The 27,592-nt window shown below is 39.5% G+C and overlaps 1 protein-coding gene and 1 pseudogene across 1 annotated transcript in view; both read left to right on the plus strand.

Moving 5' to 3' along the window:
* The first annotated feature begins 209 nt into the window (after positions 1–209).
* The window catches only part of Srsf12 (serine and arginine rich splicing factor 12), a 36,613-nt gene continuing 9,230 nt past the window's right edge, over positions 210–27,592 (plus strand). The window contains exons 1-4 of the mRNA XM_074078304.1: positions 210–372; positions 8,804–8,908; positions 10,193–10,296; positions 10,458–10,599. Coding sequence (XP_073934405.1) covers positions 308–372; positions 8,804–8,908; positions 10,193–10,296; positions 10,458–10,599 — 416 coding nt within the window. The 5' untranslated portion in view covers positions 210–307. The remainder of the gene's footprint in view (positions 373–8,803; positions 8,909–10,192; positions 10,297–10,457; positions 10,600–27,592) is intronic.
* LOC109692832 (large ribosomal subunit protein uL15 pseudogene) lies at positions 18,368–22,178 on the plus strand (annotated as a pseudogene).

Here is a 27,592-nt window from a genome sequence, read left to right on the forward strand (position 1 = left end):
AGGGAAGAAACGGATGGAGAGAGAGGGATGGAGATGGGTGAGGGCGGGACGGATGGAGAGGGGCTCAGGCCACATGGGCGAGGGGCCTGACCCGCGGCAGGCAGGTGGGGCTGAGGACAGCTTGTCCGGGCCCTCGGGAGCCCCCGCCCGCGCGGCCGGTCGGCCGGGCTCTGCGGCTGCGCGCTGGCGGGGCCGCGGCCGAGGGGAGGGGGTCGCGCCGGGGGCCGTCGGAGCGGCGGCGGCGGCGGCGGCGAGGGACCGAGCGAGCCTAGGGCCGCGGGCAGCGGGAGGGGACTAGGAAGCGGTCATGTCTCGCTACACGAGGCCCCCCAACACCTCCCTGTTCGTCAGGAACGTCGCGGACGCCACCAGGTGAGCGGCAGCCGCGGGGCGGGCGCGCGGGGGCGGGGCGGGGAACGGCGGCCGCGGACGCCGAGCCTCTCGCGGGCCTGGAGCCGCCACTCGGGAGCCGGGCCGGGCGGGAGTCGCGCCTCCGCCTCCCGCCCGCGCCGGCGCCGCTTCCCGGGCGCCAGGCCCCCTCCCCCACCCGCCTCGAGCCGCCGTGGGTCTCTTTGTCGCCGGGCCGCGTCCCCTCGGAGCGCGGGGGTCGTAAAATAACGCGAGTCCGCCTCGTGCCCCTCCCCCACCCTGCCGCACCTGGGGCCGCGTTGTGTGCTGGGCACGAGTGACAACCCCGGGGACGCTAGTGGCTCCTTTTCCCGTGAAATTCCCAGGGCAGCGTGACCCTTACAACGGTCTGCGTGCACGAGACTGGTTAATTTCCGTGCTCCCAGCCTTCCCCATCCCCTCCGTGCCCCGGCCACTCGGTGCCCAAGCACAGATCGTGAGGGTTGACGCTTCTCCAAAGCACCTTTTCCTTTCATGGGATGGGGGGCGACGACGTTAATACACACTTGGATTTCATTGGACTTAAGCCCACCTCACCTTTCTAGCAGTGCAGTCTTTTATTGTCCAAAAGGGAGAGCCGACCACACCGAGTTTTAATGACTGATTTGGGGCCAGACAAGTAGGACTATGTGGAACTCTTGACTTCGTAGTCATCTGGGCAGTCATAATTTTAAGTGTTTTTAATTTGATCTCTATAAATACATAATTCGGCAACTATAGACTGAGTTAATAGTTATTAGTATGTAAAAGAGGCCTGTGTTTTATATTTCTTCTCTCAACTTGTTTATCAACACATTACATAGAAAAGCAAAGTTTATGATTTGGATATGGTTAAAAAAGAAAGAAAGAAAGAAAATCCCACGTTGAACAGACCACTCGAATACTTACTAAGCGTCAAGTGACTCCAGCAAGGTCACTACAGAAACTCCAGAGGTTCCAATTCTAATGGCACAGGAAGGAGCCAGCCAGGGTAATATGCATGAGTGGAGCTGTCAGGTCATAAGGCACAATGGAATGGTGTGGACAGTAGCCGGTGGAGAAGGACATGTGCTATCTTTAGGGAGCAGCACTGGCTGCTAAGCTCCAGCTGGCAGTTGCCCTGCAGATGCATGCACTCTTGTTGCGACTTCTTAATACCATTATAGTTTTTGGTGGGACTGGGGTTTGAACTCAGGGCTCATTTGCAAATCAGGCACTCTATCGCGTGAACCATACCTCCAATCTATTTTGCTTTGGTTATTTTTGGATATGGGGTCTCTCCAGCTATTTGCCCAGGCTGGCCCCAAACTGCAGTCCTCCCTGTCTTAGCCTCCCAAACGGCTAGGATTACAGGCATGAGCCACTAGTGCCTGGCACTTCCTATTTTTAAGAGAAGACAGAAATCTGAATTTTGTGTGTATAAACATAAATCCAGTCAATATGTGAGCATTTATTAAGTTGAATAGAATGAAGTCCCTATTTTTGTAGATTTAGAAGCTGTAAAATATCATTAATCTCATAATTTCCATGCATGTTAAAACACATCTGGGCAGGTAGAGTGCTTGCCCAGCATACACGAGGCATTGGTTGTACCTCAGTACCACAAAGAGAAAAAAAAAGACATTCTAAATAAAACACATCTGCATGTTACAACAAACCTCGAATCTGGGTGATCCATGTTGAGTTTTGAGACTCACTTGAGATTTACTGATTTCCTTTTCTGTTCTTTCACCACTTTTTGGCACTGCTACTGGGGAGGTAATACCTATTACCTTAATAAATAATAATTACCTTAATTAAATAAACTTATTATTCACTGTGTGGCAGATGCTTGCTAGAACTTTACAGATCTTACATAGTTTTCAGACAATCCTAATTCTTAATTGACCCTACTTAGAGATAAGAAACAGAGGCTTATAGAGGTTAAGTGTCTTGCCTGAAAGTGCATTGCAGTGACAGAATCCTCATATGTAACCTATATTAGCAAGAGGTAATTCTGTGTAAGAGGTGATTCAGTGTAAGTAAACTAGCAATGATACCTTAATGCATTTTCACTTTAAAACATTAAGTATACCTATAAAGAAAATAATTGGGATAAAATATTAAATAAAAGCAGTATAATTTAATGATTTCAATTATAAAAATGAGGAAAAGAAAAACTATATAGAAAATTAAGGTTTATTCATTTGGATGGTTGTTTTTCAATTATACTTAATAAGAAACCATTCAGAAGGATGGATGTAGTGAGTCACACCTATTATCCCAGCTACTTGGGAGGCAGAGATTGGAAGGATTGAGGTTTGAGGCTGGCCCAGGGAGAAATACAAGACCCTACTTGAAAAGTAACTAAAGCAAAAAAAAGGGCTGGGGGGTGTGACTCAAGTGGTAAAGTCTCACTTAAGCGTGAGACCTTAAGTTTAAGCCCCAATACCACAAAAAAAAAAAAAACAACCACAAAACCATTTGGACACTGAGGCAGGAGGATTGTAACTTCTAGACCAGCCTGGGCTACATAGCAAGACCCTATCTCAAAAAGCTAAAACCAAACAACAAAAACTCAATTTTTACTTAAAAAATTTCATTGAGGTGGGCATTTTAATATATACCATAAAGCATAAGATATTAAAAGACATTTAATGGGTTAGACATTTAGTGGGCTAGCGTAAAATTTAATAGTGAAATTGAGTACAAGAAATGAAGAGATTTTTAAAGTAAATTTTATTTATTTATTTAGTTAGTTAGTAGTACTGGGGTTTGAACTCAGGGCCTTGTGCTTGCTAGGCAGTGTTCTACTATTTGAGCCACTCCCCAACCCAGTTTTAAATTTTAATTTTAAAATCTTTTTAATTTTAAAATCTTTGTTTTTTACTGTGTAGAAGAATGATATTTTTAAGTGGCAAATACAGTTACTAATTAAAGGAGCACAGTAATGTCCAAATCTCAAATGTACCATTCATATTTTGATATGTAACACCAAGTTATATTGGGAAGTAGCAAGTACTTAGCAGTATTTAGCAGCAGTTTGACCACAGTGTGTAAGAGGCTCTGTGGTTTGATAGTGATGTAGAGAAAGCATTAAACACAATTCACCAAAATTTCCCAGCAAATCAGGACTAGAAGGGAACTTCTTCAGCCTGAGAAAGGGCATCTGAAAAAAACCTAAAGTTAATCTTATAACTTAATGGTGAAAGACTGTATAAATGCTCTCCTCAATCGTAGGGGGAGGAACAAGAGGAGGATATCTATCATTATAACCGCCAGTCAGCATTTTACTATAGGTCCTCACTAGTGCAACAAGGTAAGAAAAGAAATAAGACATAAAAACTGGAAAAGTAGAAGTAAAAAAGGTTCCCATTCTTAGGTGACTTTTTTTTTGCTGTTGTTTGTTTTTATTTTTTTAATAGAAAACAGATATAATGACAAAACTACTATAATAATGACTTTATTGAGTTATCAGACTGCAAGGCAAACTTTAAAAACTTTATTTTGGTGTATCAGCACAATTGAAAATAATGAAATATTAAAAACAACTCCCACTATCTTAGAATCAAAAAGGGAACTGGGCTTGGTGGGGCATGCTGGCAATCAATTCCAGGACTTGGGAGGCTGAGGTATGAGGATTTTGAGTTTGAGGCCAGTATAAGCTACATAGCAAGATACTGTCTCAAGAAAAAAAGAAGAGGCAGTGATCAGCAGGATCATGGTTTGAAGCCAGCTCTGGGCAAATAGTTCATGAGACCCTATCTTGAAAAAAACCCATCACAAAAAAAGGGCTGGTGGATTGGCTCAAGCAGTAAAGCACCTGACTAGCAAGTGTGAAACACTGAGTGCAAAGCCCAGTGCAGCCAAAAAAAGAAAAAAGATTCAGCAACTATGTCAATGTGATATTGGCCTAAGGGTAGATAAACAGGTCAATAACAGAATAGAGTCCATAAATAACAAATACAGAGTTCATTGATTTTTGACAAAGGCAACAAAGTAATCCAGTGTGAAAAGAACTCTTTTCAACAAATGATGCTGGAATAGCTGGATAGCCATATGGGAAAAAACGAAGTAACAAAATGCAGCTGCAGCTCCTACCTTATATCATAATTTGAGCTGGATCATCTATCAAAATGTAAAATATAAAATTAAAAAACATTTAGAAGAAAACATAGGCGACTATCTTTAGGACCTGGGGATAGGCAAAGATTTCTTATTGGATAAAGCAGTTGGCATAAATAAAGAAAATACTCTGATAAATCAGATTTCACCAAATTAGAATACCAAGCCACAAACAGAAAAAATGTTTACAAAACATATCTGACAAAGGATTTGTTCCCAGAACATACAAACTTTATCAACTCAACAATAAAAAAAGACAAACATTATTATTAAGCAAAGCCTGGCAAAGCCAGGTGTAGTGGGGCTTGCCTGTGATCCCAGCAGAATGGAGGCAGACACAGGGTGATTGTGAGTTCAAGTCCAACCTGGGCTACATAGCAAACTCCTGTCTCAAAGAAATCAGCAGCAACAACAAAAAGAGGGGCAAAAACTTGAACACTTCACAAAGAAAAAATACACACAAATGACCAATTAGCATATGAAAAAGTGCTCAACTTTGTCATTAGGAAAGTGCATGTTAAAACCACACTAAGTCCCATTTAACACTGAATGTCTAAAAAAGACCAACACAATCGAATACTGATAAAGAAGGGCGTTACTCTGTTATACTTTGCTGATGGTACTGTAAAATGGTATACCACTTGACAGAACTGTTTAGTAGTTTCATAAAAGTTAATTAGGTACATCCTGTTTGTCTCAGCATTTCCACTCCTAGGTATTTAAACAAAACAATTTTCTATAAGCAGAGAAAAGGTTTTGGCACCACACTGATTATTATATAAATTAAGATTAATGTTGGACAGGACTAGCCAGGTGCCAGTGGCTCACGCCTATAATCCTAGCTACTTGGGAGACCTAAGATTGGGAGGATTAAAGTTTTAGACCAGCCCAGGAAAATAATTCCCAAGACCCCATCTCCAAAATAACCAGAGCAAAATGGACTGGCGGTGTGGCTCAAGTGGTAGAGCACCTGCTTTGCAAGCAGGAAGCCCTGAGTTCAACCTCCAGTCCTCCCCACTCCAAAAAAAAGTGATGGGCAGGACTACAGTCCCAGCTACTTGGGAGTCTAGGGCAGGAGGTTTGTTTGAACCTAAGAGTTTGAGGCCAGTCTGGACAACATAGTGAGACCCCCCATCTCAAAAAATTAAAATAATGAGATACTCATTTACTCCATGTCCTTCAGACTGGCAGGGATTGAATTGAAAGATGTTAAGGAGGAAGTGGAACAGTAGGATTGTAATTCACACTTCAGAGAAGTATAAGCTTTCTGTCCACTTTGGAGGAGTGCAGCTGAAGATAGGCATGTTCTTCAGTCCACCAGTTCCTTTGCTGGTGGTACATCCCAGAGAACTCTAGCAGAACTCTAGGAAGCACTGGTAATGTGATGTGTGTGCACTGCAGCACAGTTTGCTGTTAAATGTTTTTTAAAGAGCTGTGGGTGTAGCTCATTGGCATAGGGCTTGCCTAGCATGCACAGGGTCCTGGGTTTGATCCCCAGCACCACACAAAAAAAAGTAAAGCAGAACATCTTGAATGTTCATCCACAGAAATATGGCTGGATAAATTATTTGGTTTAGCATAACAATACCATATGGAGTTAAAATGAATAAAAAACGTACATGGAGAAATCTCTAAGGCAAGGTACAAAATACCAATGATCTAGTACCATTAATGCAAACTGATATATATGTATATGTGTGTATATATACATACATATGTATGTGTGTGTGTTTATATACATACATATGTATGTATGTATACATAAATACAAGCATATGTATTTATGGATATGTATTTGTAGTAAAAATATAGCTATGCAGGGGGATGATGAACACCAATGATTATTTATATGGTAGAAGGGTAGAATGTCTCATGCCTTAAAAAAATACAAGAGTGGGGATGAAGCTCAGTGGTAGAGCATTTGCCTCATATGTGAGAGGCCCTGGCTTCAGTCCTTTGCGTTACAGGTAAATAGAGAGATTAATTAATTAATAATGGCAAGTATTAAGATAAATCTTGTTGGTGGACACATGGGTCTTTATTATTCTCTATAAGGTAAATAATTCTTCTGTTAAAGTGGATCACACCAAAATTGCAAAAATAAAAACAAAATGATAATTGACAGGTGAGGTATTGAAAATGAGGTATAGTTGCCAGCTTGTTTGAGATCTTTTCCTTCAAATGGCCACCCTTGGCTTCTAGGATTCTAAGGCTCTATGACACACACTGCTCCAGCCTTTTTCTTTACATTGTCTAGGATTCCTTTCCACCCACATTTGGTTGATGGGCCTCAGGAGGCCTTCATTTGAATTCTAGCTTTGCTACTGCTTTGCTGGTCTGGGTAAGGGAACTTCTCTCTCCCTAAGTCTCCTTGACTTTTAAATGACAGCAGTAATGTGTTCTTCAGTCATTAGTAGACAAATATATATCAGGTGTTTTGTTGTATGCCCATCAGCTGTGCTTGGCACGAGATATGCTAGTGAACACGTCTGTGTTAGAGGGTTCTCAGCTTTTAGTCTCAGAATTGCCTATGAAACTTTTTAAAAAGTAGACATAACTGCTTCCTGAAGGGAAACATTAATCAGGCCCAGAGTTAATGCACCAGGATGGGGAGCCTATTTCTGTAATATCCCTTTCACAGATGATCCCAATATTCAGAAATGGGTGAGAATCTTAACCCCTTTCTCCACACCCCATTACTTTTATGTTCTGTGGGAACAGGAATTGTGTTTTTCTTGTTCCCACCATGCCCCTAGAGCCTGGCACATAGTAGGTACTCAGTAAGTAATTGTGGAGTAAGTAAAATAAAATAGACAATGTCACTGTCCTCTACAGCTAAGTCTACGTGGGAAGGCAAACACAAATTCATAAAATATATAAGGACTGTGCTGCCTAGCACGCAGTGGGTGCTTAGTTGATGTTAGTTGAATCTTTATGTAATAGCTCCAGTTTTTCCAGTCTGGTAACTTACCCAGACCAAGCAAGATTTATCTTAATACTTGCCATACTTTTTCAGCATTTATTTATCTTTCTGTTTACCTGCAGTGCTAGGGATTGAAATTAGGGCCTCATGCTAAATACCCATCTGTATGGTTGATCACTGACTTGTCTTCTAGTCTTGAGAGAAAATAAAATTATTATGATTTGCATAATCAAAAGTTTTCAGCTGCATGCAGAACTCTTACATATGTTCCACCATCACCTCACATTCTGCATTTCTAAATGTGAAAGCTGCTTCTTTGGCCTCTTTTCTCCCTCTTCAATCTAGCTCTCTCTTTCAACTAATTTTTGTCATTGACATCTTTCTTCCATTTGCAGTCATCTTTAAGTGTTTTCTTTATACACTATGGTTTGAAGTACTCTTATTTCTTCTGAGCCATGATTTGTGCTCAAAGCTTGATGGTGCATTCCTGTGATCTCCATGAGGTAGTATACTGTAATGATTCATCACATAGACTAGTGTCAGACTGTGCAAGTTTGATGCATCTCTGTTGCTTGCTGCCTCAGGACATTAGGGAAGGACTAATTGGCTGGTAAACAGCCACAGGGTTTTTCTGAGCACTACGTATCTTAAGATAAACAGTGGCTAGTACATAAATGCACTCTTGTCAGGTATTACTGCTAAGTATTTTGTCTCTTCAGTTAAATTGTAGCTCCATCAACACAAATAATGGTATTTCTTTGGTGTACCCTCTGTTGTACCATCACAGTAGAAGCATAAATTTGAGGATAGAGTAGTTTGCTTTATAGTAAAACATCCGTGTTTCTTTAAAGCCAGAGAGATAATGTTAGGACTTCATTATAATTCTTGCTATCTGAAAACAAAGTTAACATAAACAGGAAATTATAGTGAGGCAAATTAATGTGTTCTTATTGAAACTATTAAGTCTTGTAGTGGGAATAACTATGAAAGGTGGGTGTGTTTTGTTTATTTTTGGTGGTACTAGCGTTTGAACTCAGGTCCTTGAGATTGCTAGACAAGTGCTCACTCACTTGAGCCATGCCCCCAGCACAGTTGACTAAGCTTAACAAACACCTGGAATATTTGTAAAAATACTGATTCCAAGTCTCTAATCCAGACTTCTTTAGGTCTCTTAAGAAAGAGGATTGAGAATCTGGTGGGCTTTTTTTTCTTCTTCTTTTTCCTTTTTTCTTCTTTTGAAAGTCTTAGATGATTCTTACAAGAGACAGTTTTAGCTAATGGTGGTCTAGACAATATACTTTCTTTTAAAGGTTTCATCTGGACTTCTGTAGGCAAAGTATTTTAATCCAGCTATCCATATTTCTTTGCCTTATTTCTAAAACACTTCAGGCCTGAGGACTTGCGTCGTGAATTTGGTCGATATGGCCCTATAGTAGACGTTTACATTCCACTTGACTTCTACACTCGCCGCCCAAGAGGATTTGCTTATGTTCAATATCCTTTATTGTGTGCATGTGAATGTCCTGCATCCATGTGCTTATAAGTGTATGTCTTTAGGAGCAGATGTTATGAGATTAACATTGCCTATTTTGTTTATTTCTTTATCTCAGAAAATCTAAAGCAGTCCGCAGTAGCTGGCAAGCACCCCCAGTTTGAACCAACCTGTTAGCTAGAATCCAAGCATAACGTGAGCAGGCAAGACAACAGGCATCTAAAGTTCCAGCATCAAGGAGTAAAGAGGGAGGGTGGACACAGATATACAGACCTGGAAGAGGGAAAGTCTTTATCAAGCAAAAGACACAGCCAACTTTGAGACTTCGGCTTTCCTACATTTAACTCAGAGTTCCAGAATCAAAGCCAAGTCTGATTTTGTTGGTGGTTCTTCATCTCTTATAAAGTCCACCTTGCAAGTCTTAAAAAGTAAAGGTCAAGGTTCAAGACCAAGTGACACTGAGGTAATTGCCAGTCTCATTTTATATTGCGTTTCTTCAGCTTTTCTTGTTTGCTATTTAAAAAAAAAAAAAACTAGTAAACAACCTCCTGAAATACAGCTACTTAATCATTTTACATATTGTAGTTAGGTTTAATAATATAAATTTATATAGATAAGGGAGTTTAGTGGGTATTTCAAACATATATGTAATTCCAAATGTTTGCAGAATGTTTTTATACATTTATATCCCAAGTAGTAAACACATAAGGGGTTGTTTAAAATGGTAGGTTCAGAGGTGGATGTCATCTTTAAAGGACCAAGTTGGTTTTTATTTTATCTTATTTTTATGTATGCAGTTTTATTTATAAGTAGTTTCTCCTAAATGTCATAATTAGGAAGCTTTTTAATGAAAGAGTAATTTTAATTTCAGAATAAAGGCTCCTACATACTGATAATTTCAGTGAAAAAAAAAAAAACCTGATACTTTATCTAAAAGATGGGAGCAAGTCCTAAGTACTTTATTTTATAATGCTAGCCAATTTGGACTGATTTTTTTCATAACATGTTTCAAATTGTATACACATATTATAATTTTACTAATGTACATATTAGAAGTACAGCTGCCTGTTTTTTTCTGTTCTATTTTTATATCACTCTTCTAAATCATAACAGGGCATTTGTTTTCATAGTAAAAAAAGGTAAGTTTTTTCTGCTTATTCATATTAGAAATGTGAGCATAATAACTAGAACTCGTTTTTCCTGCTAATTTCATTTCACATGTAAATAGTACCTTAAAATATTTTTACTTCTATCTGATGTTCAAAGTATCCTTAACAGCTAGTCATATTTGAAGATGTTCGAGATGCTGAAGACGCTCTTTACAACCTCAATAGGAAGTGGGTATGTGGCCGTCAAATTGAAATACAGTTTGCACAAGGTGACCGCAAAAGTAAGTGTGACTACACATTAGATCCTGCTTATTCACCAATGAGTTTCAGCAGTGACAATGTTTTTATTAAAATTCCTTCAGAAAATGATGCTAGTTGAGGTGGCTTTCACTGTAATTTTCAGGTAATAAATTGTGGTGTAAATTTTCTCTTCATACTCTAGCACCAGGCCAAATGAAATCTAAAGAACGTCATCCTTGTTCTCCAAGTGACCATAGAAGATCAAGAAGCCCCAGCCAAAGAAGAACTCGAAGTAGAAGTTCCTCATGGGGAAGAAACAGGCGGCGGTCGGATAGCCTTAAAGAGTGAGTACCAAATACAAGAAGACGGAAAACTTCTATTCTTTCTATTCTTTGTGAAAAACATTTCATTTATTTATTTATTTATGTTTATTCCTATGTGCATACAATGTTTGGGTCATTTCTCCCCCCCACCCCCCACCCTCTTCCTTTGGAAAACAGTTTAAAGAGTTGTTAAAAGCATGCCGCTTCGATAATTTTGTTTAATATACATAAATAATGAACTTTTGTAGAAAGTTGTGCTCTTTTCCATCATATATAATTTTAATGTGGGTTTGTTGGATACCTACCTGTATTTTCATTTTAAGACAGACAACTTTTTGTCAGCATATATTAACTGTACAAAATAATGGGTTTCCCCTTTCTCTTACACATAGTCCCTCTTGGGGGGCGGTATTGGGGTTTGAACATAAGGTTTCATGCTTGCTATGCAGGTGCTCTACCACTTGAGCCATGCCCCTAGCCCTTTTTGCTCTGGTTATTTTGGAGATAGGGTCTCGCTTTTATCCCATGCCAGCCTGAACTGTGATCCTCCTATTTTAGGCTTCCAGCCATCACTGGTATGACAGGCTTGCCACCACCATACCTAGCTTTTTTCTGATGAGATGGAATCTTACATGCTTTTTTTCTTTTACTTGGACTGGTCTAGAACTGTGATCCTCTTGATAGCAGCCTCTTGGATAACTTGGGATGACAGGCAAATGGTATGCACCCAGCTGTTGGTTGAGATGGGGACTTGTTGACTTTTTGCCTAGGTTGGCAAAAACCATGATCTTCCCAATCTCAGCCTCCCAAGTAGCTAGCATTACAGGTGTGAGCCACTGGCACCCAGCTTCATGTCTTTTCAAATTTATATTCTGCATATGAGAGAAAACGAGATATGTGCCTGGCTGACTCTGGCTTATTTTGATTAACATGATATCCAGTTCCATCCATTTTCCTGGTTTCCTTATGGTGTCTATAGGATCTTTTAAGTATAGATCATGTCATCTGCAAATAGGATTTGATTTCTTCCTTTCCTATTAGTATCCCTTTTATTTCTTTTTCTTACCTTACTGGCTAAAAATTCAAGCACTATATTGAATAAGAGTAGAGAAATGCTTGCAGTTTTTCTTATTCAGTATAATGTTCACCTTTACTGAGAGTCACATTTAGTCCACCTTGAGTCACTGGCATCCATGGCAGGTAGTTTGGGGAAGTTGGGCTTGTTACATGCTCAAGTCTTTGGTGGCTAGCAGGAGGAGGGGAGATACAGGCCCAAAAGTGCTGGCATGAGGCTACATGTGATCTTTTCAATGTGTTGTTGAATTTGGCTTGCAAGATTTGAGGATTTTTGTATCTGTGTTCATCAAGGAAATTGATTTTAGTTGTTTTTTGTTGTTGTTGTTGTATCCTTATCTGGTTTTGGTATCAGAGTAATATTGGATTCATAGAATGAATTCGGAAGCTTTTCTCCCCCTTTCTAGTTTATGGATAGTTTGAAGAGCATTGGTGTTATTTCTTTAAAGTTCTGGTAGAATTCAGCAGTGATTCTGTCCGGTCTTGGGCTTTTCTTTGTTGTGAGACCCTATTACTTCAACTTCATTGTATTATTTAATTGTTCATCTGTTTATGTTAATTGTGCCCTCTTGGTTCAATTTTAGTATGTCATATGTGACTAGAAATCTATTCATTTGTTTTAGACTTTCCAATTTATTGGGATATAAGTTCTAAAAATATTCTGTAATGATACTGTGGATTTCAATGGTATCTGCTGTAATACCCCCTTTTCATCTTTTATTAATTTGGATCCTCTTTTTCTTTTGATTAGTTTGCTTAAGGGTTTTTCAACCTTGTATATTTTTTCAAGGAATCAACTGTTTGTTTCATTGATCTTTTCCATTTCCATTTCATTAGTTTCTGCCCTTATCTTTATTATTTCTTTACATCTGCTAATTTTGGCTTTGGTTTGTGCTTAGTTTTCTAACACCTTGAAGTTGTTTATTTGAGATCTCTCTGATTTTTTTAATGTAGGCACTTCTAGTTACAGACTTCCCTCTTAAAACTGCCTTTGTTGTATCCCAAAAGTTCTTATAAGTTTTGTTTTTATTTTCATTTGATTCCAGGAAGTTTTAAATGTTCTCCCTGATTTCTTCAATGACCCACAGATCATTCAAAAATCTGTCACTAGCTGGGTACCATTGGCTGTAATCCTAGCTATTTGGGAGGTTGATAGGAGAATCATGGTTCGAGGTCAGCCCGGGCAAATAGTTTTTGAGACATACCCCCCCCTCCCCATCTCCAAAATAACCTGAGTAAAATGGACTGGAGGCGTGGCTCAAGTGGTAGAGAACCTGCTTTACAAGTGCAAAGCCCTAAGTTGATACAGGAAAGAGTAGGAAATACTCTGGAGTTAGTAGGTATAGGTAAGAACTTTCTCAACGGAACCCCAGCAGCACAGCAACTAAGAGATAGCATAGATAAATGGGAGACTTCATAAAACTAAAAAGCTTCTGTTCATCAAAAGAAATGGTCTCTAAACTGAAGAGAACACCCACAGAGTGGGAGAAAATATTTGCCAGCTACACATCAGACAAAGGACTGATAACCAGAATATATAGGGAACTTAAAAAACTAAATTCTCCCAAAACTAATGAACCAATAAAGAAATGGGCAAGTGAACTAAACAGAACTTTCTCAAAAGAAGAAATTCAAATGGCCAAAAAACACATGAAAGAATGCTCACCATCTCTAGCAATAAAGGAAATGCAAATTAAAACCACACTAAGATTCCACCTCACCCCTGTTAGAATAGCCATCATTAACAACACCACCAACAACAGGCGTTGGCAAGAATGCGGGGAAAAAGGAACACTCTTACACTCTTGGTGGGAATGTAAACTTGTACAACCACTCTGGAAAAAAAATTGGAGGCTACTTAAAAATCTAAACATTGATCTACCATTTGATCCAGCAATCCCACTCTTAGGGATATACCCAAAAGACTGTGACACAGATTACTCCAGAGGCACCTGCACACCCATGTTTATTGCAGCATTGTTCACAATAGCCAAGTTATGGAAACAGCCAAGATGCCCCACCACTGACGAATGGATCAAGAAAATGTGGTATCTATACACAATGGAATTTTATGCAGCCATGAAGAACGAAATGTTATCATTCGCTGGTAAATGGATGGAATTGGAGAATATCATTCTGAGTGAGGTTAGCCTGGCCCTAAAGACCAAAAATCGTATGTTCTCCCTCATATGTGGACATTAGATCAAGGGCAAACACAACAATGGGATTGGACTTTGTGCACATGATAAAAGCGAGAGCACACAAGGGAGGGGTGAGGATAGGTAAGACACCTAAAAAATTAGCTAGCATTTGTTGCCCTTAACGCAAAGAAACTAAAGCAGATACCTTAAAAGCAACTGAGGCCAATAGGAGAAAGGGGACCAGGAACTAGAGAAAAGGTTAGATAAAAAGAATTAACCTAGAAGGTAACACACATGTACAGGAAATTAATGTGAGTCAACTCCCTGTATAGCTATCCTTATCTCAACTAGCAAAAACCCTTGTTCCTTCCTATTATTGCTTATACTCTCTCTCCAACAAAATTAGAAATAAGGACAAAATAGTTTCTGCTGGGTACTGAGGGGGTCGGTGGGAGGGGGTGGGTAGGTGGTAAGGGAGGGGGTGGGGTCAGGGGGGAGATATGACCCAAGCATTATATGCACATATGAATAATAAAACAATAAAAATTAAAAAAAAAAAAACAAGTGCAAAGCCCTGAGTGCAATCCCCATCCCCACCAAAAAAACAAAAAAGAAGTGTATTGCTCAATCTCCCATGTGTTTGTATAGTTTCTCTTGCTATTGATTTATAATTTTATTTCATTATGATTGATGATAAGATACAGAATTATTTCCGATTTTTTCTATTTGATAAATCTGACTTTATGACCTAAAATGTGATCTGTTTTAGAGAAACTTCCATGGGCTGCTGAGAATGTGTATTCCACAGCTGTTGGAGTATACTGTAGATGTCTGTTAAGCCCATTTGTTCTATTGGATGGTTTAACTCTGAAGTTTTTTTGTTCATTTTTTTGTCTGGATGAATTATGTATTGATGAGAGTGGGATATTGAAATCACCACTATTACTGCTTTGGGGTCTATCTGTATCTTTATGTCCCATAGTGTTTGTTTTGAAATTGGGTGTGCCACTATTCAGGGCATATACGATGACATTTGTTTTATCTTCTTGATGGATTGTTCCCTTTATCAATGTGAAGTGGCCTTCTTTGTCCCCTAATTTTGGTTTGAAGATCTATTTTTATCAGATATTAGTATAGCTACTCCTGCTTGCAATGTTATTTTCCATCCTTTCACCATTCAGTATGTGTCTTTGCAGTGAGGTGAATTTCTTGTAGACAGCAAACAGGCCAGTTTTCATCTTTGAATTAGAAAGTTAAAACCATTTACATTTTGCATTATTATTGAGATATTTATACTCTCTTCTTCATCTTAGAGGTTTTTTAGTTTACTGAGTTGATGATGTTTCTTTCCTACTTCTCATTTCTTTATTCCTTTAGTGAGATTTATTCTTTCCTTAGCTCTCATGCTTGTGTTTATCTTTATTCCTCTTCTGTGTGCAGTATTCCTTTAAGTATCTTCCACAGTGCTGGCTTTGTGGTCATGAATTGCTTTAGTTTTTCCTTATCATGGAAGGTCTTTATTTCTTCAATTGTTAAGGGTAAGTTTGCTGGATATAGTGGTCTTGGTTAGCAGTTGTTTTGTTTCAGGGTTTAAAAATACATCAGTCCGTACTGTATTGGCTTTTAGGGTTTCTGCTGAGAAATATGCTGTTATTCTGATAGATTTTCCTCTGTAAGTAACTTACCACTTCTCTTGCAGTTTTAAGTGTTCTTTCTTTGTTCCATACTCTTGGCTTTTTTTTTGATGCTGAGGATTGAACTCAAGGCCTTACGCATGCTAGACAAGCACTCTACTGCTGGGGTACATCCACAGCACCTACTCTTGGCATTTTTAACTATAATATTATTTGGAGACATTCTTTTCTGGTCATGTCTACTTGGTATTCCAAATGCCTCACATACTTGAATTTCCATTTCTTTCCATAGATTTGGGAAATTTTCTGCTATAATTTCACTGAATAAGTTTCTGTGCTTTTAGTCTTCATCTCAGTTCCCTGTTCAACACCATGGAGTCATAGGTTTGATCTCATAATTGTGTCCCAAAGGTCTTATGTGGTTATGATTGCCTTTTTTTTTTTATTTATTGCTACCTGAGTATAATAATTCCTCAACTGTGTCTTCAGTCCTTGCTGTTCTTTCTTCTGCCTGGTCTAATGTATTGGTGATGATTTCCATTTAGTTTTTGATTTGTTGAATTTTTCAAAGATTTCCATTGTATTTTTTCCCCAGCATCTATCTCATTGTTGAAAACCTCATTCTAGTTGCTTAATTTCTCATCCAAATTATTGAATTTCTCACCTAACTCTTAAATTAACTTCCTTTCTTAACTCATCTGTTTATTTGAATCCATTTTGAGTTCACTGATCTTTTTTGTGTGTGGTACTGGGGTTTGAACTCAGGGCTTCATGGTTGCTAGGCAGGCTCTCTACCACCTGTGTCACTCTGCCAGTCCCTCATTGATCATTTTTAAAATTAGACTTTTGAGGTTTTTGTCTGGCATTTCAACCATTTCTATATCTTTGGACTCGGTTATTGAGGTGTCTTGAACTTTTAGCGCACTCATGCTTAGTCTTTTATAGTTCTTGCGTTCCTCAGTTGGGATTTTTATATCTGTTAGAATGGATATCTCTTCCAGGTTTATGATGGGAGGAGTCTCACTAATCAGCATTTCTTGAGGGCTCAATCCACAGTACAGACAGGAGAACACAAACTGTCATAGTAGCAACAACACTAAAACAAACCAAATACAAAAATACAGTTAAAACCTGCTGGGCATGGGGGTACAGGACCATAATTCCAGCACTCAGGAATTTGAGGCAAGTCTAGGCTATGAAGTGCTTGATGCCAGCTTGAGCTACATAGGAAAACCTTGTGTCAGGGAAAAAAAAAAGTTCTTTTTTCTTCCCCCTAAGGGTTCCTGGCAGGAACCTGCAGCTTCAGGGGTGAGAAGGTCCCATGTCATCTAGCCTCTGAAAAGACACAGCAAGCATCAGGTGGGCATCTGTTCACTAATTACTGGCTGAGAGGGCTGAGTTAGCTAAAGAAAAGTGAGTCAGTGATGCTGACTGTATATGATGGGAAACTCACTGGAGTCACAAAGGGAAGTGACTGTCATTCCCATCTGGGCAGAGATCTAGGAGGCAAAGAACTAGAGGATAGAGACCCGTAGCATGTTCTGCCATAAGAGAGTATCATTGGTACTCCCCACAAAACACACCTCTGGTTGCTAGATTAACACAAAGGAAAACAGAGGAAGAGGAAATATCAAACAGACTGCCCTCAACAGGTGAGGGAAACCCACTGACACTGATCCAGAGGTTGCACTAAAGCCAAGAATGGCATCCTTAGAGGACTAGAAGTCTATATTCTTTTTTTTATTTAAAATATTTTTTATTCTTTATTTCCATTCTCCCGTTTTTCTTTATCAGTTGTTCATTTTTCTAGAGACTTTTTAGACCAGTGCTGAGTTTAAATATTCACATAAATTTCTAGTCTATTTTCATACAATTTCTTTTTGCTCTCTTCACTTTTATACTTCTCTTATGTGACTTCTCTCCACTTATTTTCTACTTTCTTTGACTTCTCCTGCTCTGCTTTTTTTTTTTTTTTTTTTTCCTTCCAGTACTGGGTTTTGAACTCTGGGCCTGCACCTTGAGCTACTCTACCAGCCCTTTTTTGTGATGGGTTTTTTCAAGATAGGATCTCGAAAACTATTTCCCCCGGACTGGCTTTCAAACCGCAATCCTCCTGATCTCTACCTCCTGAGTAGCTAGGATTACAGGTGTGTGCCCGTCTCTGCTCTGCCTTTCTTTCTTTTTCTTTTTTTTTTTTTAATTTTTACTTTATTCATATGTGCATACATTGTTAGGGTCATTTCTCCCCCCTTCCCCCTGCCCCCTCCCTTACCCCCTCTTACCCCTCACTACCAGGCAGAAACTATTCTGCCCTTATCTCTAATTTTGTTGAAGAGAGAGTATATCTGCTTTTCTTTCTTTCTTTCTTTTTTTTTTTTCTGTTTTTGAGACAGACCTCCCTCTATAGCCCAGCCTTACCTGGGGCTTATGGTCTCTCTTCCTCAGACTCCTAAGTGCTGGGATTGTAGACACAAACTATCACATCTAGCTTTCAATATTTAATATTTATTCAGTCCTCTCTCCTTCCTTGCCATTCCTGTCTTTAATTACTTTAGTTTTTTCTCTTATTTTTTTCTTCTTTCTCTGTTGTTCCTTCTGTAATTCATCTTTACTGTTACAGTTTCTCATTGGTTGGTTGTTTTCTGTTATTTTCATTTTCTTTTTCTCAATATACCATTTGCTAGATTTTCTTTATTCCCTTCTTCTTTCTCATTCTCCCCTTCTATTTTTCATTTTCTCCTTCCATTTTCATTTCTCTGTATATTATTCACTCGTATATTATTCTTCCTATTTTCTTTCCATTCCTACCCTTATTGACTAGTCTTATTTAGCTGTCCTGCTTTATTCCTCTTAAGATTATTGGAGTTGTGACAGGAGTAATTGTTTTTAATTATTTATTACTCTGCCTAGCAAGCACAAGGCCCTGGGTTCAAACTCTAGTACCACAAAAAATAGTTATTGTATTTCCATTGTAGATGTGTCTATCAGTCATGGTTGCTTCTGCACCTAGTTTTCTCCTCTCTGAGTGGTGCTGGGGATTGGGCCCAGTTCTTTGAGTATGTTGGGTGAATATTTAGCTGGGCTATACTCTTTAAGTCCAGTGGTGAGAAACTGCACCTCAATCCTGCCACAACCAAGTCCTGCCTGAAAACTTCAACTGAAAGAGTAGAAGAGATCAAAGCCTCCAACCAACAACTTGAGCCCAGATGCACAAATCCCAATGCAGAAACATAAGAAATATGAAAAATCAAGGCAATATGACTCCTCCAAAAGTCAGTGATTCTGTAAGAGACTCTAGTGATAGTGATGTGGATGAGCTCCCAAAGAATCCAAAGAATGATTGTAAGAATGATCAATGAAATGAAAAAGTACACAGATAAACACTTAAATGTATTAGAAGAGAATATAAATAAGCAGCTGAATGAAATAAAACAATGCAGAATAAGAAAGTGGAATTGAATAACACAGTAGAAATTCTAAAAAATCAAATTGAAATTTTGGAAAAAGCCCAATAAGTCAAATTAAAAAATCAGTTAAAAGCCTCACCAACAAATAGCTCTTTTGTCTCAGCCACTACATGCCATCCAGACTGAGGAAGACCCAGAAACTTCAGGGCCATGAGAGCCATGGCCATGGCCGCATCAGTAAGCACCAGAAGCAGCCAGGAGGCCGGGGTAATGCTGGTGGCATGCTTTACCAGAGGATCAACTTTACAAATATCACCCAGGTTACTTTGGGAAAGTTGGCATGAGGTATTATCACTTCAAGAGGAACCAGAGCTTTTTCCCAGCTGTCAACCTTGATAAATTGTGGACATTGGTCAGTGAGCAGACACGGGTAAATGCTGCTAAAAACAAGAGGAGAGTTGCCCCCATCGTTGATGTGGTGCAGTTGGGCTACTACAACGTTCTGGGGAAGGGAAAACTCCCTAAGCAGCTCATCATTGTGAAGGCCAGATTCTCCAGCAGAAGAGCTGAGGAAAAGATTAAGCGTTTTGGGGGAGGGAGGGGGCCTGGGTCCTGGTGGCTTGAAGTCACAGAGGGAGCTTCATTAAATGCTAACAAATTCTTAAAAAAAAAAAAAAAAAAGAGGAAGGGGAAGGAAGGAAGAGAAAGGAAGAAAGGAAGGAGAGAGGGAGGGAGGAAGAGTGGAAAGAGAAGGAAGGGAAGAAGAAAGCCTTATTACCAGTGACTCACACCTGTAATCTGAGCCACTCAGCAGGCAGAGATCAGGAGGATTGTGGTTTGAAACCAGCCTGGGCAAATAGTTCTGCCAGACCCTACCTCAAAAAACCCTTTACAAAAAATAGGGCTGGTGGAGTGGCTCAAGGTGAAGACCCTGAGTTCAAGCCCCAGTACTGCAAAAGAAAAAAGAAAGAAAACCTTACCAACAGGTTGGATCAAGTAGAAGGTAGAATATCAAAGCTTGAAGACAAGGTAGGTAAATTAGAACATTCACACAACAATAAAGAAATAAAAGAAGGGTGCTGGTGGTGAGGGCTGTAATCCTAGCTACTCAGGCAGAGATCAGGAGGATCACGGTTTGAAGCCAACCTGGGCAAATAGTTCCACGAGACCCTATCTCAAAAAACCCTTCAAAAAACATGGGGCTGGTGGAGTGGCTCAATGTGAAGGCCCTGAGTTCAAGCCCTCCCCCCCACAAAAAAAAAAAAAGAAAGAAAAAGTACAAGCAGAACAGTAAGACTTCTAGGATGTCATTAAAATTCCAGACTGCCAGGCACCAGTAGCGCACATCTGTAATTCTAGCTACTTGGGAGGTTGAAATCAGGAAGACAATGCAAATAGTTCATGAGACCACATCGAAAATAACCAAACAAAATGGACTGGAGGTGTGGCTCAAGTAGTAGAGAACCTGCTTTCCAAGTGTGGAGCCCTGAGTTCAAACCCCAATCCCACCAAAGGAGAAAAAAATGTTCAAACCTATGAATTATGAGCATGAAGGAGAATAAGTACAAATTAAATGTATGTAAAACATACCCAATAAAATAATAGAAACATATTTCTTAACTCTTGGGAAAGAGAGGGCATTCAGGTACAGGAGGCTTTTAGAACCTCAAACATGGGGCTTGGGGGACTTGGCTGGGTGGTGTACTGCTTGCCTAGCCTGCCTGAGGCTCTGGATTCTATCCCCAGCACTGAAAAGAAAAAAAATATATGTATAGAACCTCAAACAGGTAAGACCAGCAAAGAAAACTGCCCACATCATGTTATAGTTAAAGCACTGTTGTATAGAACAAGGAACTAATATTGAAAGCTGCAAGAGAAAAGTGCCAAGTAACATAAAGATAAACCCATCAGAATAACAGCAGATTTCTCAACAGAAACTCAAAGTCAGGAGGGCATAGAGTGATTTACTTCAAGTCGTGAGAGAAAACAACTGTCAGGCTAGGTTACTGTATCCAGAAAGCTGTCCTTCATAATTGAAGAAGAACTGAAAACCTTCCACAATAAACAAAAACTAAAGGAATTCATAACCACAAAGCCAGCAGTCCTGCACACAGAAGAGAATGATGAACACAACCATGAGAACATAGGAAATAACGACTCACACTAGAAGAGTACAAAAGCAACTGAGGATTGGGGGTATGGTTCAAGCGATACAGCACTTGCCTAGCAAGCACAAAGCCCTGAGCTCAAACTCCAGTACTTCTAAAAATAAATAAATAAAAAAAAGTGAGAACTAACTGAAAAATAATTAAAGCATATAGCTCAAGTGCCTGCCTCACAAGTGCAAGGGCCTGAATTCAAACTATCCTCCCCCCCTCAAAAAAAAAGTTACAACAAATGCCATCAGTGCACACCAAATGTTGTTACACACAGTTTCATGAAACAAACTACATAAAGACACAGACTCCCAAACATAGTGAATGACTTCAATACCCTACTCTGAGCAATAGATAGATCATCCAGACAAAAAAAAAATCAACAAAGAAACTTGAGAACTAAACAACACCATAGCTCAGATGAACTTACGGACATCTACAGAATTTAATAGGCATCTAACAGCTAGAGAATACTCATTCTTCTTAGAACCCTTGGAACTTTCTCCAAAATAGAGATATTCTTGGGAATAAAGCAAGTCTTTAATAAAGGAAAACTAAAATAAGTTTTTGTATTTTATCAGACCAAATGGAATAAAATTACATATCACCCAGTATCACCAAAATGAATAAATACATATCAGCTGGGCATCAGTGGCTCATGCCTGTTATCCTAGCTGCTCAGGAGGCAGCGATCAGGAGAATCAAAGTTTGAAGCCAGCCTGGGCAAATAGTTCTTGAGACCCTATCTCAAAAAAACCCATAACAAAAATGGGCTGGTGGAGTGGCTCAAAGTAGGCCCTGGGTTCAATCGCCAGTACTACAAAAACAAAAAAATTATAAATCAGAAGCAAGAGAAACTACAAAAAATATACAAACATATGGAAACCTCTGTATAAGTGGGTCATTGAAGAAATGGGGTCGATTTAATAAATTTAAATGAAAATGAAAACACAACTTACCAGAACCAATAGGCTACAATCAAAATGGCTAAGAGGGAATTTTAGAGTTATAAATGCCAATATCGGAAAAACAGTTCTCAAACAACCTGATACACCTCAACATTTTAGAAATATAAAAACAATCCAATTCCAAAATTAGTAAAGGAAAGAAATAATAAAGTTGAGGATGGCAACTGTCTCCTAAAAAACCTATCATTTCTTACCAGTCTCTGTTCCCACACAGGTCTGAGACATCATTTCACTTCTGAAAACAATTAGCTTCCACCCTGCTTCCTTCCACAGTATAATTGCAGGTGAAAGTTTTTTTGGGGAAAAAAAAGACCACAGCAGAAATGAAAACTAAAAGAACAATACAGAGGATCAGTGAAACAAAGAGTTGGTTCTTTGAAAGCATAAACAAGTTTGACAAATGTACAACCAAACTAATCAAAAGAAAGAAAAAGAAGTCATCAAGAAAACAGATAACAGGCTGGGTGCTAGTGGCTCATGCCTGTAATCCTAGCTACTCAGCTACTCTGATCTCCTCAGAGATCAGGAGGATTGTGGTTCGAATCCAGCTCCAAGCAAACAGTTTGTGAGATCCTGTCTCAAAAACACCCCTCACATAAAAAGGGCTGTCAGAGTGGCTCAAGTGGTAGAGGGCCTGCTTAGCAAGCATGAGGCCCTGAGTTCAAACCTGAGTGCCACAAAAAAATAAAATAAAATAAAAACTGATAGGACTGTGGAGAAAAAGAAAACTTATATCCTGTTGATGGGAATGTAAACTAGTCTAGCACTATAGAAATTAATATAGAGGAACTTCAAAAATTAAAATAGCTGGGAGCCAGGTACTGGGGGCATGCCTATAATCTTAGCTACTTGGGAGGCTGAGATCAGGAAGATCACCGTTTAAGACCAGCTCCACCAAATAATTCATGAGACTCCATCTCTAAAATAATGCCATCTCTAAAATAGCACATGGACTGGTGGTATGATTCAAGTGGTAAAGCACCTGCTTTGCAAGTATGAAGCTCTGAATTCAAACCCCAATCTCACCAAAAAAAAAAAAAAAATTAAGAGTAACCAGGCATCATGGCACACACCTATTATTTCAGCTAGTTAGGAGGCTTCTTGAGTTCAAGGTCAGCCTGGGCAATAGCCAGACTCTGTCTCAAAAACAAAAGCTCAAGTGATAGAGTGCTTGCTGGCTGGCAAGAGCAAGGCCCTAGGTTCAATTTCCATTACTGTTAAAAAGATTAAAAATTAAAAATAGAACTTCCATATGATCTAGCTATTCCACTTCTTGGTATATATCCAAAAGAATCAAAGATTACTATAGAGATACCTGTATACTCATGTATATCATGGCATTATTCACAATAGCCAAACTATGGAACCAGCATAGGTGCCCATCAATAGATGACTAGATGAAGAAAATTGTATGTATGTGTGTCTGTATATATACAGACACACACACACACACACACACACACACAATGGAGTTTTACTTACCCATAAAGAAGAATGAAATTATGTCATTTGCTGGAAAATGGATGGAACTGAAGATGTTAATGAAATAAGCCAATCCCACAAAGACAAATGTTTTCTCTTATGAGGAGATTAGGGGATAAATGAGGTAAAAGGGGAAGAGAAAAGGGGCAGGGGAGGAAAGAGTAATAGAGGGTTGAACATGATCAAAGCACATTATTTGCACATATGGACATAATCACAATGAAACCCCTTTGTACAATTAATGTATGCTAATCTTTAAAAAGTGATTGCATTACCTTTTGTAATTTTACCCCGACTTAGCTTCTGTCCTTTAATTATCATATTTTCTCTAGTTTTGACTTTTTTTTTTTTTTTGGTGTCACTGGGGCTTGAACTGGGGGCCTCATGCTTGCTAGATAGATGCTCTTATCACTTGAGTCACTCCACCAGCCCTTTTTGTATGTGTGTGTGTGTATGGTGAGTTTTTTTTTTTGAGATAGGGTTATGCAAACGGTTTGGTGCTGGCTTTGAACTGTGATACTCCTGGATCTCTGCCTCCCTTTTTGTTTTGTTTTGTTTTTTGGGTTTTTTGTTTTTTTTTTTTTCGATGGGACTGGTATTCAAACCCAGGGCTTCACACTTGTAAAGCAGGTGCTGTACCACTCAAGCCACATCTCCAATCTATTTTGCTCTGGTTATTTTTTGAAGATGGGGTGAGGGGGGGGTCTCACAAACTGTATACCACTGGTGCCCAGCTTGTTTTGATATTTCTGTGTATGTGGTACTAGGGTTTGAACTCAGGGTTTCATACTTGCTAGGCAGGTGCTCTACCTAAGAGGCCATGCCCCCAGCCTTTCTTTCTTTTTTTAGGGGGAGTGGTAATGGGGTTTTGAACTCAGGGTCTTGTCCTCAATAGGAAGGTGCTCTATCATTTATTTAACCAACACCCACAGCCTTTTTTGGCTTTTAGTTATTTTTCAGATAGGGTCTTGCATTTTTCCCACCAGCCTCAGACTACAGTCCTCCTACCTGTGCCTCCCAGGTAGTTGGGATTACAGGCATGTGAATGCCCAGCTTATTGGTAGAGGTGGGTTTTTGCTAGCTTTTTCCCAGGCTGTCCTTGAACTACCATCCTCCTGATTTCCACCTCCCAAGTAGCCAGAATTACAGGCGTGCACCACCATGCCCAACCTTTATTTCCGTCTTTTGCTGGTAACCTAGAATTTGTCTGCTAGTATCTTTTGAGTTGATTTGGTACTTTGAAATATAGAATTGCCTTTATCTTAACTTTCTTCAGAAACATATGTATGTGATATGGTTTGAATCTAAAAATGTCCAGTGAAGCTTGTATGTTGAAGACTTGGTTGTGAAGTTTTGAGAGGTGATTGGATTGTGAGGGCTGTAGCTTCATCAATGGATTAATACATGGATGAATTTATAGCTGAATGGACAATCAGGAGGTGGGGCTGGCAGCATGCCTTACAGGCATATCTTGTCTCCAGACCCCTCTTCCAGCCTCCTGTCTGCTATGAGATGAAGCCCTTTGCCCTACCCCATGCGCCTCACCAAGATGCTGTGCCTCACCATGGTCCTGAAACAGTGTTGCCAAGTGATCATAGACCGAAACCACAGGCCCAAATAGACCCTCCTCATTGCTTTCTCTGTCACAGTGACAAAATATGATGAACACAATATGCTTACCAAACCATTAAATTAAATTTTGTAAAATAAAAATCAATTAGAGCCAACTACTACACTACAAATAACAATTAAAAAAGAAAATGGCAAAAATAGTGTAAATTGTGAAGTTAAAAATTAATAGAGGCAAAAGTAATAATAAATAAATGTAATAAAGGGACAAGGAAAGGGAAAAAAGAAGCAAAGTTAAAAGAAGAAAAAGGAAGAGAATGTGAGGAAGAGAACAAGAGATTTAAGAATCTAATTACAAGGGGCTGGTGGAGTAGCTCCAGGGGTAGGCAGAGTGCCTGCCTAAGCAAGTGTGAGGCCCTGGGTTCAAACTCCAGTGCTGCAAAAAAAAAAAAAAGCCTAAGAATCTAAATGAAAATATGTAAATAAAATTAGGTAAAGGTAAGAAGAGGAATAAAAAAGATTTTTTAAAATATAGTAAAGGCTGGGCATAGTGGCTCACATATGCAGCCCCAGCTATGTGGGAGGTCATAGGTAGGAAGATCATAGTCCGAAGTAAGCAGGAGTGCACTGGAGAGTTGGGGAAGCTAACACCATTGAGTTCTGCTCCGGAGAGGAGGACTGAGGGAACCTGGCGCTCACCTGCTGGCCTCCGTGCTTTCAGATCCTGCCCAGCAGCAAACCATCATGCAGGACGCAGAGGCTGGAGAAATCAAGTGATGCATGGGACCTGGACTTAGAGCTCTCAGTCCCATCTGGCAGGGTCATAACAAACATAGAAAGATAAAATTGGGAGAGGGTGGGGGAGGGGGCAGGGGGGAGAAATGACCCAAATAGTGTATGCACATGTGAATAAAAAATATATATATACACTAAAAAAAATGATAAAGATAAAATTACCAAAGAAAAGGCAAAAAGTTAAAACTGGGAGCTGGGGATGTGCCCATTGATACAGCACTCCTTAGCACATGAGGCTTTGAGTTCAATTCCTCAGCACTGCAGGGGAAAAAAACCTGTGGTGGATCATGCCTGTAATCCCAGTATGGGAGACTGAGGCAGGAGAATAGGAAGCCAAGGTCAGCCTTGGCTGGCTGGCAAGACCCTGCCTCAAAAAAATAAATAAAAAAAAAAGTAAAAACATGTACTCAACAAGTAAGGTGGAGAGTATCAAATAAGTTACTTGTGAAAGGAAGTTGACTAAAACTAAAATTAATCCATTTACTTACAAAAGGTAAGTCAGGCTGGCAGAGTAGGTAGAGCACCTGCCAGCATGCAGCCCTGAGTTCAAATCCCATTACCACCAAAAAAAAAAAAAAAAAAAACCCACAATTTCCAGAAGGTAAATTATTACCAAGAGTAAGTTCCAAGTATGGCAGTATTGTAGGAAGAAGACAAAGTAGTAAATTTAGGGGATAAAGATGTTTGCAGGTTGCCTATTTTGTTAAGTTGGTGTCTGTTAGAATTGTGGTAATCACAGAAGCAGCAAATTATATGGGGTAGCTATTGAGGTGAAACTGAAGTTGGGTTGGCATGCCTAAGTTCTTAAACACTTACAGTATTCATCTTGAGTTTTAATGCTTTGATTTTTCATAGGCACGTAGAATTTTAAGGTGAATTCTGTTATTAAAGAATGATCAGCATTTAAAACAGCATTCTTGCTTTCTGATTAGGTTGGCTGTCCTGAACCACATGTAGCACATCTAAGCTAAATGGGCTCACATAGCTTCTAACCAAAGCTATTCATTCCTGTTCACTTTCACTTCCAGTCCCACATTCCTAACTCCCAGAGGTTAGGCAAGAAAAAGTCTTACATAAGATAAACACAAGAGAGCTAATTAGAGAGGCACTGCTTCAAGTCACAGTGAGACTGTGTGACAGACTCCTGTCTAGCCAGGTGAAAGAGAACATAAGAGAGCTCATCCACATTTCATGACATTTTAATATCTACAAATTCTGATGGCTAGCAAATGTGGTCCTCAAATCTTTACATATCACATAGGAACCCTTCCTTTGCTATGAACCAAATGCTTTGATTTTGGCTGGTTCTTAGGTAAGCACAAAGGTGTGGAAGCTTTAAGCTGCCTGTAAACCAAGATAACACAGGTTAGGCTTGGGATATTACCAAGGTTGGTGAAGAAACAGCCATACCATGTTTTGGAATGTGATCATTTCTATTATCCTTTCTCTGGTAATAACAATGTAAATCTCCCTTGTACCTTAAGGAAAATGATGCATTTTGTCCCATAGCTCAGGACAAATGCAACTTGAGACAATTATTTGGCAACTTGAGATTCAGACTATGATAATAGTTTCTGTATTCAAATACAAAGTTATATTTATCGGTCAAAATAAGGAGAGAAGCTGGGTGCTGGTGGCTCACACCTGTAATCCTAGCTACTTAATAGGCAGAGATCAGGAGGATCTTGGCTCAAAGCCAGCCCAGGCATATTGTTTGTGAGACCCTATCTCGAAAAAATCTATCACAAAATAGGGCTGCTGGAATGGTTCAAGGTGTAGGCCCCGAGC

This window comes from Castor canadensis, chromosome 1 (assembly GCF_047511655.1).
Source record: "Castor canadensis chromosome 1, mCasCan1.hap1v2, whole genome shotgun sequence".
NCBI classification, from domain to species: Eukaryota; Metazoa; Chordata; class Mammalia; order Rodentia; family Castoridae; genus Castor; species Castor canadensis.